The sequence below is a fragment of the Amphibalanus amphitrite genome, unplaced genomic scaffold, assembly GCF_019059575.1.
Source record: "Amphibalanus amphitrite isolate SeventyFive unplaced genomic scaffold, NRLGWU_Aamphi_draft 000012F_arrow, whole genome shotgun sequence".
Taxonomy (NCBI): Eukaryota; Metazoa; Arthropoda; class Thecostraca; order Balanomorpha; family Balanidae; genus Amphibalanus; species Amphibalanus amphitrite.
This window is the reverse complement of record NW_024881508.1, coordinates 613,322-628,686: the sequence shown is the minus strand read 5'-3', so window position 1 is coordinate 628,686 and position 15,365 is coordinate 613,322. Positions and strand designations below refer to the sequence as shown.

Here is a 15,365-nt window from a genome sequence, read left to right as displayed (position 1 = left end):
TCTACTAGGACACGCCTGCAGCTTAAAATAACGTGTGCCGCACCGTCTACCACCCAGTGCACTGCACAAGTAATCAATCGGTTCGCGTTCCAGTTAGTCGGGTGTACCTGTAAGAATCTAGAGTCGGGTGCAGCGGGCTTTTTGAACCAGGCGATGGATGGTAGCGGTGTCACCGGGCTGTGTCAGTTGAAGTTCCGATGAGCCTTGTGTGGTTGAGTGTGTTGCCGTAGCGTAGCCGTATCATTTGATGGCCGGAAGTCAAGAAGTTATAAAGGTTGAGGGACTAATGACGTCATTTGATAACCGTGATAGGAATCGGAATGCTGACTTCAGTAAAGAAAACCTTGACTGGCTCACGTTGCCTAGCAACGGGTAAATGGCTGCTCTCACTAGCACGTTGCATAGCAACTGCTATCATTTAAATTTGATACTTCTGCTATCGAACAGGCAAAGCATTTGGCTACTTATATTTATGTTATCAAAATTGAAATTTGCTATGTGTATGACGCGATAATGCCTAGGTTTTAGCCTTTATTTTTATGTTTGTGAGTTTTGTGTTTAGTTAGTATGGGATGCGTTTGTGGAAAAGAAGTAGTCACTATTGGTGGCAAGAATTATGTGATAAGAGACAAAATAGGAGAGGGGTGAGTGTGAGTGCGTTGCCTGTGATAATTTTATGATTACCTTTTTATGTGTGAACATGACAAATATGCTGCTGATGCTTGATTGGTTTGAGTTGGCACAGCATGTAACAGAACCTTCACATGCCTGCATTAACTTGGTTAAAGCTGCTAACGTCAGTCGTCGCTCGTCAGTGTGTGGGGGCCCCGGGCTGGGAGTTGACTGGCCCCAATTGTCCAGGAAGACGGGACCAGCTTGAACTTCTTGCACATTGCAGTGAGATTTTTATTTCTGATTTTGAAGATTAAATTATACAAAACTTTCACCTGCCAAATGTTCAAATAAGTGTAATAAGTGTTTAATTTGAAATAATCTTTAATTGAAAAGTTCCCCAGGAAGTTAAAAAAGTCAGCCAAAGTCATGTAAGGTTGATGACCTTGACCTGACCTTTTTGATTGACTTTGACAGTTGACACTCACCCGAAATCATGGAACATACATAATTTCAGAGACTGTAATACCCAAAAATCCTGGAAAGTGGAAACACATGTGTAATGCATGCTGCAGTAACTTTTGATGCATCATCATCCTAACCTGGGAAACAGGTTGGGAGAAACAGGTTTTGAGAAACAGGTCAAATGTCAATTATGATTTGGGTTAAGGTCATGAAATTTTGGGGCTTGGTGTGAAATTTATCAACTCTTGGGAGTAGGGTAGGTACCCACTGTTTGTTTCTTTGTGATCTGCCTTGATTTATGCTAGTTACTCATGGTATATCCCAAATCAACAAGCCCTTATATGTAGCTGTGGTTTAAGTAACTTGTCCTTATAGCAACTGTGTTTTCCTCAAATCTGATTAATTTGACAAGATCTATTCTAGGTTATATATCTTTTATTACACCAACCGCTATTTTTGAACAACTTTGGAGGAAAATAGCATGTTTTGTGTTGCTGAACTTCTGTGAAATCGATTTAAAACTTCATTTAAATTTGTTATCTATGATCATTTCTTTTTTATGTTGCTGTAGATACTATCAAGCATTATTATTAGCTTCTATGTATTGGCAGAATCACAGTGGTACCTAGTAGCTACATATGCTGTTCATAGAAACTGCCCAGTGCCCACCAATGCACAACTAATTTATGATTTACATGTAGCACTGATATTGCTTTATGTAGCAGCACTCAGCACTGATCTATTTAACTTAATAAACTGGGACACCTCTGCTTTTCAGAGGCTTCAGCATTGTGAATCTGGTTGAAGACACAATCTATCACAAGACTTTTGCATTGAAGACACTGACATGTCACAGCAAAGCCGATCTAAAGGTAAGCCTAAAAAGATGCAGAACTGACTTAGGTAACTACTAGAAATGTATGTGTCAACTAAACTGTCAAACATTTTTGACACAGTGTCAAAAATGAAGAGGTTTGTGAGAAAGAGGATGCCATTAATGCTGATTGCTGATTAAAGTATGTGCCCACAGCCCAATGTCCAATCTATTGAGTTTCTTCATACAGAATGGGCCACAAAAGATCGATATCTAGCAGCGATATATCTTGGATCGGGAGTCGGACGGGTGCCAAACGATAGATATCTTGCCGGGAATAACTCAAAGGGCGATACTGGCGTCGGAGCACGCACCGTGAGATCGGAAAGTTTGTTGTAATTAGACATTTAGACAACATTTGATGTTTCGATTGATGTTGAAGTTGGCGAATTCACAGTTGTTTTTATCCAACATTTAATTTACCCGAGTAGTGGTCTGTCGAGCATGAATGCGCAATAGTAATCCTTGAATGGCGAATTTTTACCTCAGACCCTGTTCGACACGAAGCGGTAGTCGTATGTTCCGGAGCCGCCTATGACGGTAAAGTTTGACCGTACCCGATGCCAGAATGCTCAACCTAAGTCCGAATACCTACTAAACGGGTTTGAAGCCGTCCTGGGTTCGCATCCCAATTGGTGAAATGTACCATTGAATATCCCTGATTTCTAATTCATGGGGCGTGCTGTGATCTCGGTGGCACAATAATTTTGCTGTGATCGATAGCTAGCTTTGCACTCTTTTATTTACCGTGCTCCCCCTGACCACCGACGACCACCGACATCCTTTCTGTAAGTGTGCGTGACTCCTCACTGAGTGCCCCTCCATTTTCAGACGGCGCTACAGGAGGTAGCCTTCCACAAGCAGCTACACCACCCGGCCATCCTGCAGTGCCTCGGCTCTGAGGTCACGGGCGAGCCGGACATCGCGGCCAACGTCACCTGTGACGTCTATATTCTGCTGCCCTTCCTGCCCGTGAGTCCCCGGGCCCCCATAGATGCCGATGAGTGACAGCTGTCGTGGAAGTACGTCATGAAGACGACTTTTATGCAGTTACTTGCGTCTTGCAGTGATATGAAGTATATATTTGTGTTGCCACTCTTTGTCCCATCCTAATTCCCATGCCTTGTTCATTTTAAAAAGGAAGAAGGTGCAAAGAAGCCATATCTCTTCTGCCACAAATGGTCATGACTCATGACAGAGGAGCTCATATGAAATGTGAATAAGATTTAACCCATAGCGAAGGCCGTGCATTTCCTCTTGTCAGCTCCCTCCATCTAGGTACTCATATATGTGACTCCTTACTCACCCCCAGGGCGGCACGCTGCACGACGACCTGTTGTCTCGGGCGGCCGCTCGGCGCCACCTTGCCGAGCCGGAAGTGCTCCGTCTGTTCGCCGCCGTCTGCGAAGGCGTGCGCTCCATGCACGAGTCACAGCCGCCGCTGGCTCACCGTGACCTGAAGACGGCTAATGTGCTGCTGACGGCGGACAGACAGCCGGTTATCATGGACCTGGGTATGATGGACGGACGGACGGGAAGGGGCGGCATTGGGTGGGGTGGGGTTTCTTCCGGTTGTCATTGGGACTGAACACTTACAATATAACAGATGGAGCTGATCGGCCGGACAAAATATCACATAGGCAGAAAAAGTTCATATTCAACCGCCAAAAAGTAATTTACGACATTTCACAATTAGTGCTTAACACCAATTCCCCTTCATACATATAGCTGTGCGATAAGTCCGCAGCATTTTCTGGATTTCCCCCTACCACTTAGTCTATCCTACGTTGACCTGACCACCACCCTTCATTATATTTTCAGTCCACCCTCCCCACCGACCCCGCCCCTTTCCTCCCTCCCGTCTCAGCCTGACCGACCGTCTCCCTCTCCCGCCTCTCATCTCAGCCTGACCGTCCCCCGGCCCTCTCTCCGCCCAGGTTCGATGGCAGAGGCCCGGGTAGAAGTGGAGACGAGTGCGCAGGCGCGTCAGCTGCAGGATCTCTGCGCCGAGCGGTGCAGCATGCCCTACCGGGCGCCGGAGCTGTTCAACGTCCAGGCCGGCGATCGGATCGACGAGCGGACGGATATCTGGGTGAGGGCCAGGCGGGGAATGGACGGCTGTGCTATGGGAACTGAGGTCCGGGCGGGGGGAGAGGGGGGGGGGGGCTGAACGAGGACTGGAAGGGTGTCCTGTGAAAATCGAGGGCTGGACGGGGAATGGATAGGTGGCTACTGGCTTGTAACTTGTAAGAACTAAGGGCCGGGTAAGGGGCTGGACGGGCGTCTCAAGAAACGCCCTAGGACTAGGAACACTGAGGGCTGGGTGAGGACTGGGCCGTCTATCTCTGTGTCCTGGGGTGAGTGACGAGTTTTGAGTATCGCTCGCCCCCAGAAGCTTGCCTGTCTGCTGTATGTGTTCCGACGATCCCGAATCCAGTGACGAGTCACTCTCCCTCCTAAGAGTTTCGACTGTATGTGTTGTAAAAGATCCCCCACGCCCTTCCCAGAGCCTGGGCTGTCTGCTGTACGTGTTTGAAAGATCCCTCACCCCCTCCTCAGAGTCTCGGCGGTCTGATGTATGTGTTGTGAAAGATCTCCCACCCCTCCCCAGAGTCTGGGCTGTCTGCTGTACGCGCTTTGCTTCTTCAAGTCGCCGTTTGACGCGGCCTACGAGCGCGGTGACAGCGTGGCGCTGGCGGTGCTGGCCGGCACCGTTCACGTGCCAGAGGACTCGCCCTACTCACAGGTAAATACGATTATTGAACTGATGGGCTCCATCATATATATGTTGTCCTTTTGGTGTGTGTTTTACGTCAGGTGAGGTTTGAATAAATTCGGTAAGTCCGTGTCAATTTAAGTTTCGAGTAAGTTTCGTATTCCGTGTCATACAGATCAGAGTGAATATGTTGATCTCTGATAAAACAAATCGTTCTGTCTCGTTCAATCGAATTTGTTCTGTCTCTATCCCATTCTCTGGCTAATTAAACCCCGTATGTACACATAGCCTGTGGTATGCCTGCGGTAGCCCGCCGACTGACTCCCTCCCTGTCCGTCGCCCCGGCAGTCGCTCATCGACCTGATCCGTCACATGCTGTCCATCTCGGCGGTCGACCGGCCCTTCATCGGGGACGTGCTCCAGCTGACCCGCGCCGTGGCCTCCCAGCACGACGACCACGCCCAGCTCGACTCGGGACGCACCGTGGCCACGTGACACGCGCCGGCCGTAAGTGCGGCGGTCACGTGACCCGCGCCGGCTATGTGGGCTGCGGTCACGTGGCTCAAGTCTAGGAAATGTGCGGAACTCTAGTGATGCACACTGAAGAATTCGATGGTTTCCGGATGCCCTTGTGCGGTAATCATGAGACAGACGGCGGTGAAGCTTACGACAATGACGCGACTAGCCTGTTGATGGTGAGTGGAGATATCAGTAACGTTACCCGCAGCTGTATGACGGCGACAAGCACCGGTAATATTCCATGCAGTTTGCATAGTAATGGAGTCATCCCGACGGCTGAAGAACAAATAGACGTGGAGAGAAGAAACGGACAGGAAGCGAGGCAGCCAGGCTGTTACAGGAAGGGTATACTTACAACCGCAGTGTCATCGGGTACTGCCGTACGCTCTATGCATGCATCATGCATCTATCTTCTACGCAGTTCAAATTTGACGGCAGTTCAATGTCAACAAACTATGCAAACACTTCGGTGGGCTGATTGCAGCACAACGGTGTCATTTTGTGGCCTTTTACGTGTCCGTGTCTATGCATGTTGTTTTTGGAGCTAGGCTGGGTCGGAAATAATGCGTCCTGGTTATTCCTGTGTTTCGCTTCGCACAACAGTGTCCATCTATGCATGTGTTTGTGGCTTCAGTGACCAGAGGTGTCAGTGGATATTGGTCGTGTTCAGTTTGGGCTGGTGATTGTTTTTGGGGAATGGGTGTTCTCCAGATCGGGTCGTTTCGTAGTTCGATGTGTTGCCTTGTCCGTGTTCATACGTGTCGGGTAGCACACAGCATCGGCTCTTCCGACAATCAGAATCGAGCTACTTATTTTGTGAGCATTTACTGTCCGTGCCTCCGAGTTAAGTCCACATGTGATATTCCAGGTCGCCGTGCAATGCGTTCGTCTGGTTTAGTTGATCTAAATGTGGGAGATTTCCACTGGTGAGTCGTGTTGAACAAAATGTATCGCTTTACGCGAGTACCAGCGACCTAGCGCAAATGGGCTGAAACAGTCGAAATTTGTTCAGTTACCTGGTCCTTCCCTTGTTCATGCAGGTTTGCCTTGCCTCGTATTCATTTGAGGAAATATATGATTGTCAACATGGAAGTTTTGATAGGTGGCCCTTAGTGACACTGGCTTACATTCTGGTTTGGTAACCGAGTTACGGAATGAACCATTTGCACGCGAACAACATGCATTTTATTAAAAACGTATCAATGTTTTTCGACATGTAACTTGCCGATGGTTGCGTCTCGAATCATGAAACACTCGGACAAACAGTACCATTCGGACGATCGTCCTAAAACCATCAGTCAGCGTTAGCATCATCACAACTTCATCAGAATATGCTGCAACAACGAACATCGGACTAGGTCCCCGCACATATGGAAGGCAGTGACATGACTTCGCAAAACCATGAACTATTTAACACTGATGATTAATACCCAATGTCAGCCTATTCGAGATTAACTTTTTCACCTCTCCATTCTGGCCACCAGACACCTGCACCGGCACGTAGTTCGTTATTTCGACTTCGATACTATTTCAATTCGTAGGTATCTCAGTCCACTAATACCCTGAATTGAATACCCTGAATTGAAATATGTATCAAGTAGGTATTACTCTAAAAGCCATTTGTACTGTCTCTCCTCAACACACGATAGCGAAAGCCCTGACAACACTGTTCCACAATGCTCTTGCTACCCTCGTTCAGATGTACACTTTGAGCGCATCCTGGATGAACTCCCTGCACATGGGACACCGGCGGTCGCCGGCACCGACCTGCCGGCCGCACGGCTCGCACAGACACACGTGTCGGCACGGCAGCAGAATCACCGACTTGTCCTGGTCCAGGCAGACGACACAGGCGCGGGACGGGTCGGCGGCCGGCCGGCGGGACGGAGAGCTGCAGCCGGCCTTCTGCCGGAGCCGGCGGCGCGGCGCCACAACCGGCGGCGGGGTGGCACGCTCCAGCTCCCAGTCCTGCCGCTCCTGCTCCCAGTCCTGCTCCTGCTGCTCCCAGTCCTGCCGCTCGAGCTCCCAGTCCCGCTCCTGTCGCTCCAGTTCCGCCTGCTCCCGTGGCTCCAGCTCCGCGGCCGGGGCGACAGCCTGCTGTCCGCCGGCCACCCCCAGCCGAAGTCCCAGCGTCACATTCTGAAAGAACGCGTGCACCCCTCGGGTGACGATCTCAGCCGCTGCGAGTAACACAGCCACAGAGAGGCGGCAGACGGCGGCCGCCGCGCGCAGCCCGTCCGACGCCCCTCGCGTGCCTCTGTCGGCCGCGCGCACCAGGCGCTCCGCCAGCGGGCGGGTGCCGCGCCACGCTCGGACACTGGCCGCGGCCGAGACGCGCCGGCCGGCGGTCACCAGTCGGCCGGCGGTGTGGCGCAGCTGTACCAGCGGCGGTCCGCGCGCGGAGACCAGCCGCGCCAGCCGCCGGACGGCCAGCAGCGCCAGCACGAGCAGCGCGGCGCCCAGCACGGCTGCCAGCGGCACGGCGCGCGCGCCGTCCACCACACCGAGCACCGCGCGCCATATGGCGTCCGCCGCGCCGGCGCACACCGCCAGGCACCGGCACAGCAGCCCTACCAGCATGCTCTCCAGCAGAGTGAAGCAGCGCACCACGCCGGCCACCAGTCCGTACGGCACCATCGTCAGCAGGTAGATGGTGGTGTGGTACAGCAGCACCACACTGCGGACGCCGGTGACGACCAAACCGGACACGGCGGCCCACACGGCCGAGACCGCCCCCAGCACGGCGCGGACCAGCCCCAGGACAGCACCGAGCACCGCGCCGACTCCATCCCCGAGCGCAGTGAACACCCGCCCGACGGCGAGCGCCAGCTCCGTCACCGCAGCCGCCGTCAGTTCGGCCAGCACCGTCACCGCGTCACCGATGTCGGCCACGAAGGCGGCGAGGTCGGCCAGCAGGATACCGGCGGCGTCCCGCAGCCGGGCGAGCACCAGCAGCAGGCCGTCGGCGAGCACGGCCAGCGCCGCCACCAGCCGGGCCGCCAGCGCATTGTTGAGCCGCAGCACCAGGGCGACCAGCGAGCCCAGCCCGTCCACGGCCGCGGCCAGCTGCCGACAGCCGGCCGACGCCACCGATAGCGGCGACATCTGGAACACACGACACAGGTCAGTCGGCTGTGGCTGTAATGCTACATGAATAAATCCAATAGGATATTACAATTAATTGATAAATGTTTAATTCTTCGATCGTTGATAAAATGTTTGAATGCTCTCTAAACAAGAATTGAAAGAGTTATTGAACAAAACTTATCTCACCAGCAGCTTAAGTGTTAGCTGAGACCAGCTGCAGCTATTAGACATTGCGCTCAAATTATGCAGTGTCTCCTTTGACACTGAAGTCCAGAGTGCACTGTGCAGTCTGCTTATAGGCTAATAGTGAAAAAGAAAACTATGAAAGTAATGAACTAAATTCTATTACATGAAGTAATTCAAAGCAAACTAGGAAAAAAGTTTTTAAAATATTAAAAATAAATTTCAATATTAACAACAAATGTATTAAAGAAAGCCATATCTGACTTCTGAGACTATCTGCACATGGGGGACATACATGCTTCCAATAGAGGTCCTTTAGCTTAATAAATAACAACTATCACTTCCTTATGACTTGAGATTAGATGTAACAAATCAATCACACTTGTTTCATTCAGGAAAGTTGTTGAGTTTTCTATCCAGGTGAGGAACACTGTAAAACTGCACTAATTTATTGCTGAGGAAAGAGGCCAGTTCCACACCTGGCAGGATACTCTGCTGGGTGTGACATTACACCTCTGGTGACGACTGCCGTTGCAGCCTTCCAATGGCACAATATTTTGTGAAATACTGACCTGACACCTAACAGTATATTCTGCCAGGCCGAAAGACAAGGAAATCATTGACCATGAATGTGAACCAATTTCACACACAAAAAAAGCACTAAAATACAACACAGCACAGCAACTCAGGTCTTTCTCAAATATACTTAGGTACTGTCTGAAAGGGGTAACTAACCAATTCACGCTATTGCTTCATAACTACAAGGAAAAACTCGACCTCAACTGACTTGACCTCAACTGCTTTGTGCGCCACATTGATAAGATAGGTAGCAAAACAATCAAAATCATGAAAGCATCATGTCATATGCAGAGTGGAAGAATATTATTTTGTGACACATACTTCTGAAACTCAGTCTTTGACTCCTATGAGGCAGGTGATGATGCCTACTGGGCATGCATCATGAAATAACAACTCATATTTCCCTATGAAACAGAACAGGCCTCTGCTGTTACGCTGTAGGTCAAGGTGGAGCAGTCAAATTGAAATTGAAATGCTCCGAATCCAAATGGCTCCCCTGCATTGGCGGCGGAACGGGGAGGGCACCGGGGGGTATTAGTAGGGGCATTCCACGTCAAATCAAACACCGAAATCCGTCATCCCCTTCGATTTTTCTGAAAATTTGTAGGCAGACTGGGCATGGTTCAAAACTGAGTTACGTATAATATTTTCGAAATTTGATAACGTATCGCTGAGATATAGGTCATCGAATATAGCGAAAAATGCCACACATCAATTTTTTAAATGGCTATAACTCTGGTTCCTTTTCTGGTATCAAAATGATATTAACAGGGTCTTATAGGCAATTGATAAAGCTTTGCTTTTTAATTATAAAATTAAATTGAAGTGACCTTGAAATGCATTTGACCTTGAATTAAAACAGAAAAATTTAAATAGCAAAAAACACGTCACCTTCGATTTAGGTAATTTTTACATATTATGTCCGTCACAATGTTCCTAACCATCTGTGAAAAAATTGGAGTGGGCCATTCATAACTTTCGCGGCAAACGCCGTTTTCATGCATCAACATCACGCAACCGCGCGTGACCTTGAAAGACAGAGTCAAGACATGCTTGCTTGTGTACAACTGTACACTTTCTGAAATGAATGATTGCTGATTAGTGATATCCCAAACTCTGCGAGAATGGAAATGCATAGTCATCGTAGTCAAACATTTACGTTCCATAGTAAAAGTGTCTCAGGCAAACGGTATTTTGCGGTGAATTTTGAGCTGTGTGGAAATGCATCATGAAGTAAATTCAACGAAAACATTATCACCCAACGATATCTTCACGTCTTTTGATCTTCACTATACGAAAGAACATACATTTTTAGTATGTATGGGGAATTTCTAGTTAATCCAATAATAAATATGGCAGTTAGAGCCGAGGCCCGCTAAGAGTAACATGTCGCCGGCTGAGGCGGGCTCGGCCGATACGGGAAACGCAGCAATCACAATTTTGTGTTTACACGTTCATATTTCAATTGTTTACCAACCGATTTTCAAAATTCTTTCACCATAAGATTGCCTGTACATTTCTTAGTCTTCTCACAAAATTTGACGCGAATCGAACGTAATCAGCGGTAGGGAGCGCGATGTAAAGACGGAACCCACAGTCTACAAATTCAGGCGGCGCGTAGCGGTCGGCGCCGGTTGCCGAGTCGCCGCGTCGCTGCCGCGACAGGATGTTCACTTTACACCGCTATTACTAGAACAGTTGTGAACCGATTTTCTTATTGCTTGCACGATGAGATGTCCAATTCAATTCTTGACAGGTAGCCATAATTAATTTTGCATTAATCTTATGAGATATTGGCGAAAAACAGGAGGGGTGGGCGAAATTCGCTCTCCCCCCTCCACTGCGCGTGCTAACATACGTTTGCATATGTGCAATTTTCTTCAAAACTTATGAATGGCCCACTCTAATTTTTTCACAGGTTGTTAAGAATATGGTAGGCAATAAAATATATGAAAATTAGCCAAATCGAAGGTGACGTGTTTTTTGCTATTTCAATATTTGTGCTTAAGAACAGAGTTAAGCAAATTTCAAGGTCATATATTTAAGTAGGTGCAATTCTAAACAAATGCTTAAGAAATTACCTAAGCAGTAAGGTTTATTTCATTCAAATCAAACAAGTACAACCAAAGTTATGGTCGTTGAAAAATATAAAGATGCAACATTTTGTAAAAAATTTGATGCCCTATATTTAGAAGACCTGTGGTCAGAATGTGCAAAAAACATCAATGTAATGTCCGGGGCCACACAGGAACTCGCTCACAAATTTATAATGAAATCGCTGATGGTAAGGTGCAAAACACCCGATTTTTGTTCAATTTGACGTGGAATGCCCCAGTATATATTAGGTCAGAGTGGACAATTGTGACGCTGTTGATACAAATATGTAACAGCAAAAAATTTAGGTTTTAGGTTAGGTTAGGTTGTAGGTTTGTAGGTTTTAGGTTTTAGGTTGGTAGGTTTGTAGGTTAGGTTAGGTTAGGTTGTAGGTTTGTAGGTTGTAGGTTGGTAGGTTGTAGGTAAATAGGTAAGGTTAGGTCAGGTTTGATTATGTTTTTTCTTTTATTTCCAAGACATATAAGTATCATTTTTTGATTCAGGATGTCAAATAATGGGTAAATGTCAAGTTTAAGTCCTAAGAAGATTTCATTGATAAATTTTTCATATTTTTACATTATTTGACATCCTGAATCCAAAAATGATACTCATATGTCTCACAAATAAAAGAAAAAACATAACCAAACCTGACCTAACCTTACCTACTTACCTATAACCTACCAACCTACAACCTACAAACCTACCCTAACCTAACCTAACCTACAAACCTACCTACCTACAACCTAAAACCTACAAACCTACAACCTAACCTAACCTAAAACCTTAAATTTTTGCTGTTTCATATTCGTATCAAAAGCGCCACGATTGTAGTTAGGACCTAAACTTGACATATACCAAATAATGTAAGAATATGAAAACTTTATCTTTTAACAGTCACTCGGACTCAATGTATACTTTTACCCACCGGGGCACCGTGCCCCCCTTTGATTTTGGCATTTTAACATTAGCCCTATGGGCGGGGCGTTGCATGGAAAGAATGGGACCAAAAGTCGGCAGTGCCCCCCTTAATTGAGGCCCGACTGGAAAAAATGCCTCCACTACGCTGAAGTTCTCGGCGGAGGTGATGCGCCGAAATTTCGGCGCAAGGGTTTATGCGCCAAAATTATTTTACCAAGCCATGCTTCATGCGCCGAAAATTTTCAAGGCTTACTGATGGCTGCAGGCTGTAGCCACGCACTTTTCGTCGAGGGGGGGGGGGCTGGCGTGTGTGTGTGGCTGTCTTCCAGTGACTACTGTCTACAGACGGTTGTTGGCATGGTCGACGGGATCGGGCAGACAATAGACATCAGCAGGCCATGCGGAACCGAGCACCAGCGTTCGCTATCACAAAATCTCCTGACTCACAAACTCACTGGCATGTTCCATAACGTAACCTTTATTTGGTTGCCCGGCTCTGATCAGCAGTAGTGCCCAGCCGGTGACTGACGCCTGACGGGGCCTTCAACAGGCGTGGTGCAAGCACGGCCTATGGGATCGGGCAGATACCAGGCCACGCGGGACCGATTGCCAGCGTCCGCTCGCAAACCACACGCCGGAAATACAGGAATCACAACGGTCAATACGCACACGATAGCATACGTTATCTGAACTAGGGAATCCGACAATCCATAACCTCACTCTCGATCGGTGAACTGTTCCCGCCGTGGGAGAGTCACAATCAGGTTCACTGAGCATGAAAATATTAAATCATATCATATTAAATCACCCTGAAAATATAAAATACCCTAAAAAATAAAGGCGCAAGCCGTCGATTTACGCCGAAGTACGCCGAAAATTTCGGCGCAAGCCGTCGATTTACGCCGAAGTACGCCGAAAATTTTCGGCGCAAACGCCCAACTACGCTCGAGTTCTCGACGAAAGCGTGCATTTTTTCCAGTCGGGAATTGAGGGTGTTCCACCGCTGCTGCTCCCCTGGGCCCTGGACCCTGGATGTGTCAGTGAACATTACTCAGGTTTGGTATAACTCAAACTACCTATATTATTATATGTTACATTCAAATGCGTAAGACGACTGTTGAAGCATCTGCAAAAGATTACAATTGAATTCAAATTGTTTTGGGCATAGAATGTGTAATCGCCTTTGACTCCTTGGTGATTGTGATCCAAGGAAGACTCCAAAGGTGTCAGTGTCTTCCTTGGTGCCATCAATGACAACAAGTGATCCTAACATTCAAATACCCACCTGCACACTTGCCTATCTCAATATATTTGTGACAGCATACCAATACGATTCGCAATTGAGGAATTTCTTTACGCATAAATCAAAATACGTCTGATACGCCTCTGAGCACAACCCACAACAACTTTTTTCCATTTGATTTCAAACCTCAAAGGACGCATGGTGTGTTCGAATAACTTACAATCGTCGCGTATAGACGACTGCGGAGCGTCCTGACGAATCAAATGTGTTTGTTGTCATTTGTTTCCACGACAACTTGCCATGATTTGTAATTTGAACACGTTTTTTGTGCTCGTGCGGGACGCATGTTTTTTAATCCCAGTCAGAAATGACAAACAAAGCCTTTGCGGGATGCAATCTTTATGCGTCAAAATGCACTTATTTTGTACTATTTTTGCTGTGCTAGAACTACTCAAATGTTAACCCTCGCCCGTATCCCAGCCAGCAATTCCCTTGGGCTGAACTGTGGCAAACGTCGGGCAGCTTGGGCTTAGCTTGGGTTTGCCCACTTTGATCAAAACCAATGTATTTTTTACTAGGGCTGAGCTTGGGCATGCCGCAGCTATGCCCACGTGCGGCTAGCAGTAGCTCAGCCCGACATCTGCCCGCGCATCCAAAACAGGCTTAGCTTGGGCGGAGCGCGGGCTGATCAAGCTGGCTGTGTCCTTCGGCTAACTGGAGTAAAGCCGGAGTTTAGCCATACTTGTTCGGCTGTTCGCGCATGCGGAGTTCTGCGCCAATCATGTGCAGCGTTTGTGACAGTCTGCGCGCTGTGCGACGAAACGACACACCGGTGTTGGGGCATTTGGTGGTTGATGTTTGGGCGCGTGTGACAGCGCGAAGAAGGGATAGTGCTCATTGCTCTTATCAAGTGGACTGGCATGGAGTTTTACGGTAGGCCTAATTGTATTGAATGGTGCGCTTGATCGTATGTAAACGTCATTATTTTGACTGAGTTTCACGCCATCAAACATGAAGCTGAATAGCTGTTCAGCCTGGCGACTTATACCCTCGCTCAGAAAAGCCGCATTCCGTGCCTTTATGTAGGTATATCTTTGTGAAATACCAGCACTTCTGAACCAGGAAAATGAAATACAAAACACAAGTATTTATCTACTTATCACGGAGCACGCTCATTCTCTGTCCGCGTTAAAAATCGAATGAACATTTTATACGGATCAATGAGAAGTGCTGTTACAGTATTAACCCGCGCACCGACGGGGGTCTGCACCAACTTCGCACCGACGGGGGGGGGCGGATGACCGCCCCCCCCCCCCTGAGATCTCGAGAACGAAGCAAGATAGCGACAAGCGGTAAACGGCGTCGGATACGCACGGACAAGGTCTACAATTTTTACAAAGGTCATTTTCAGGTCAGGTCAAAGATGACGTCACAGGGGTCGAAAAAGTCAAAATGGCGGCGCTAGATATGGAGAGAGTTTTTCTCGAATAACTTTCGAATTAGTCAAGATAGGAACAAACTAAGGGCATCATCGTGATCCTCTCGTCAATCCGCATCGAATGATATATATGTTGACCTCGAAAGGTCAAGGTCAAAGGTTGACCTCAGGTCACGTGACCTCGAGGTCATCATGTATATCATTCGATGCGTCTTGACGAGCTGAACACAATGACCCAGCTAACAATTTGCCGTTGTTACAACGTCGTTTAAACGTTGTCAAATGGTTACCACAACGTCCCGATTTATCGTTGTGACAACGTAATTTTGTAGACTCCAGACAACGGCGTGACAACGTCATCCGACCATGCATTTGAATGTCATCACAACGTTTCTGTAACGTGGCCGTGACGTCCCAAAACTGTTCTTACAACGTCCCGCCAACGTTATGAAATGTTTTCTGTAACGTACCAACAGTGTTTCTGGAACGTTATCACCACGTTTCCGCAACGTGACTACAGGGAGTATAGAACGCTTTGGCAACGTCTCTGCGACATTTTTATCACGTGCGCACCACGCTGTCGCTACTTCGTATTGCCGTCCCTGCGACCCCGAGTAAACATCCTAAACATTTTCGC

The 15,365-nt window shown here is 48.0% G+C and overlaps 2 protein-coding genes across 2 annotated transcripts; one reads left to right on the top strand and one right to left on the bottom strand.

The window, feature by feature from the left end:
* The first annotated feature begins 367 nt into the window (after positions 1-367).
* On the top strand, positions 368-6,278 carry LOC122382874 (serine/threonine-protein kinase 16-like). The gene is made up of 7 exons (XM_043368749.1): positions 368-644; positions 1,856-1,949; positions 2,783-2,923; positions 3,264-3,465; positions 3,889-4,043; positions 4,563-4,697; positions 5,016-6,278. The coding sequence occupies exons 1-7, from the start codon at positions 568-570 to the stop codon at positions 5,160-5,162; spliced, it is 951 nt and encodes a 316-aa protein (XP_043224684.1). The 5' UTR covers positions 368-567; the 3' UTR covers positions 5,163-6,278.
* On the bottom strand, positions 6,272-13,582 carry LOC122382870 (E3 ubiquitin-protein ligase RNF26-like). Its single transcript, XM_043368734.1, has 2 exons — positions 13,333-13,582; positions 6,272-8,291 (listed from the first exon to the last, which is right to left on the bottom strand). The coding sequence occupies exon 2, from the start codon at positions 8,289-8,291 to the stop codon at positions 6,882-6,884; it is 1,410 nt and encodes a 469-aa protein (XP_043224669.1). The 5' UTR covers positions 13,333-13,582; the 3' UTR covers positions 6,272-6,881.
* Between the last annotated feature and the right edge of the window lie 1,783 nt (positions 13,583-15,365).

What these genes read in the sequence shown, in the direction of transcription:
- LOC122382874 (XM_043368749.1), top strand. Translation starts at nt 568, where the DNA reads ATGGGATGCGTTTGTGGAAAAGAAGTAGTCACTATTGGTGGCAAGAAT. An exon ending in ACAGCAAAGCCGATCTAAAG is followed by an intron (nt 1,950 to 2,782) that starts GTAAGCCTAAAA and finishes CTCCATTTTCAG; the next exon opens with ACGGCGCTACAGGAGGTAGC. An exon ending in TTCTGCTGCCCTTCCTGCCC is followed by an intron (nt 2,924 to 3,263) that starts GTGAGTCCCCGG and finishes ACTCACCCCCAG; the next exon opens with GGCGGCACGCTGCACGACGA.
- LOC122382870 (XM_043368734.1), bottom strand. Translation starts at nt 8,291, where the DNA reads ATGTCGCCGCTATCGGTGGCGTCGGCCGGCTGTCGGCAGCTGGCCGCG.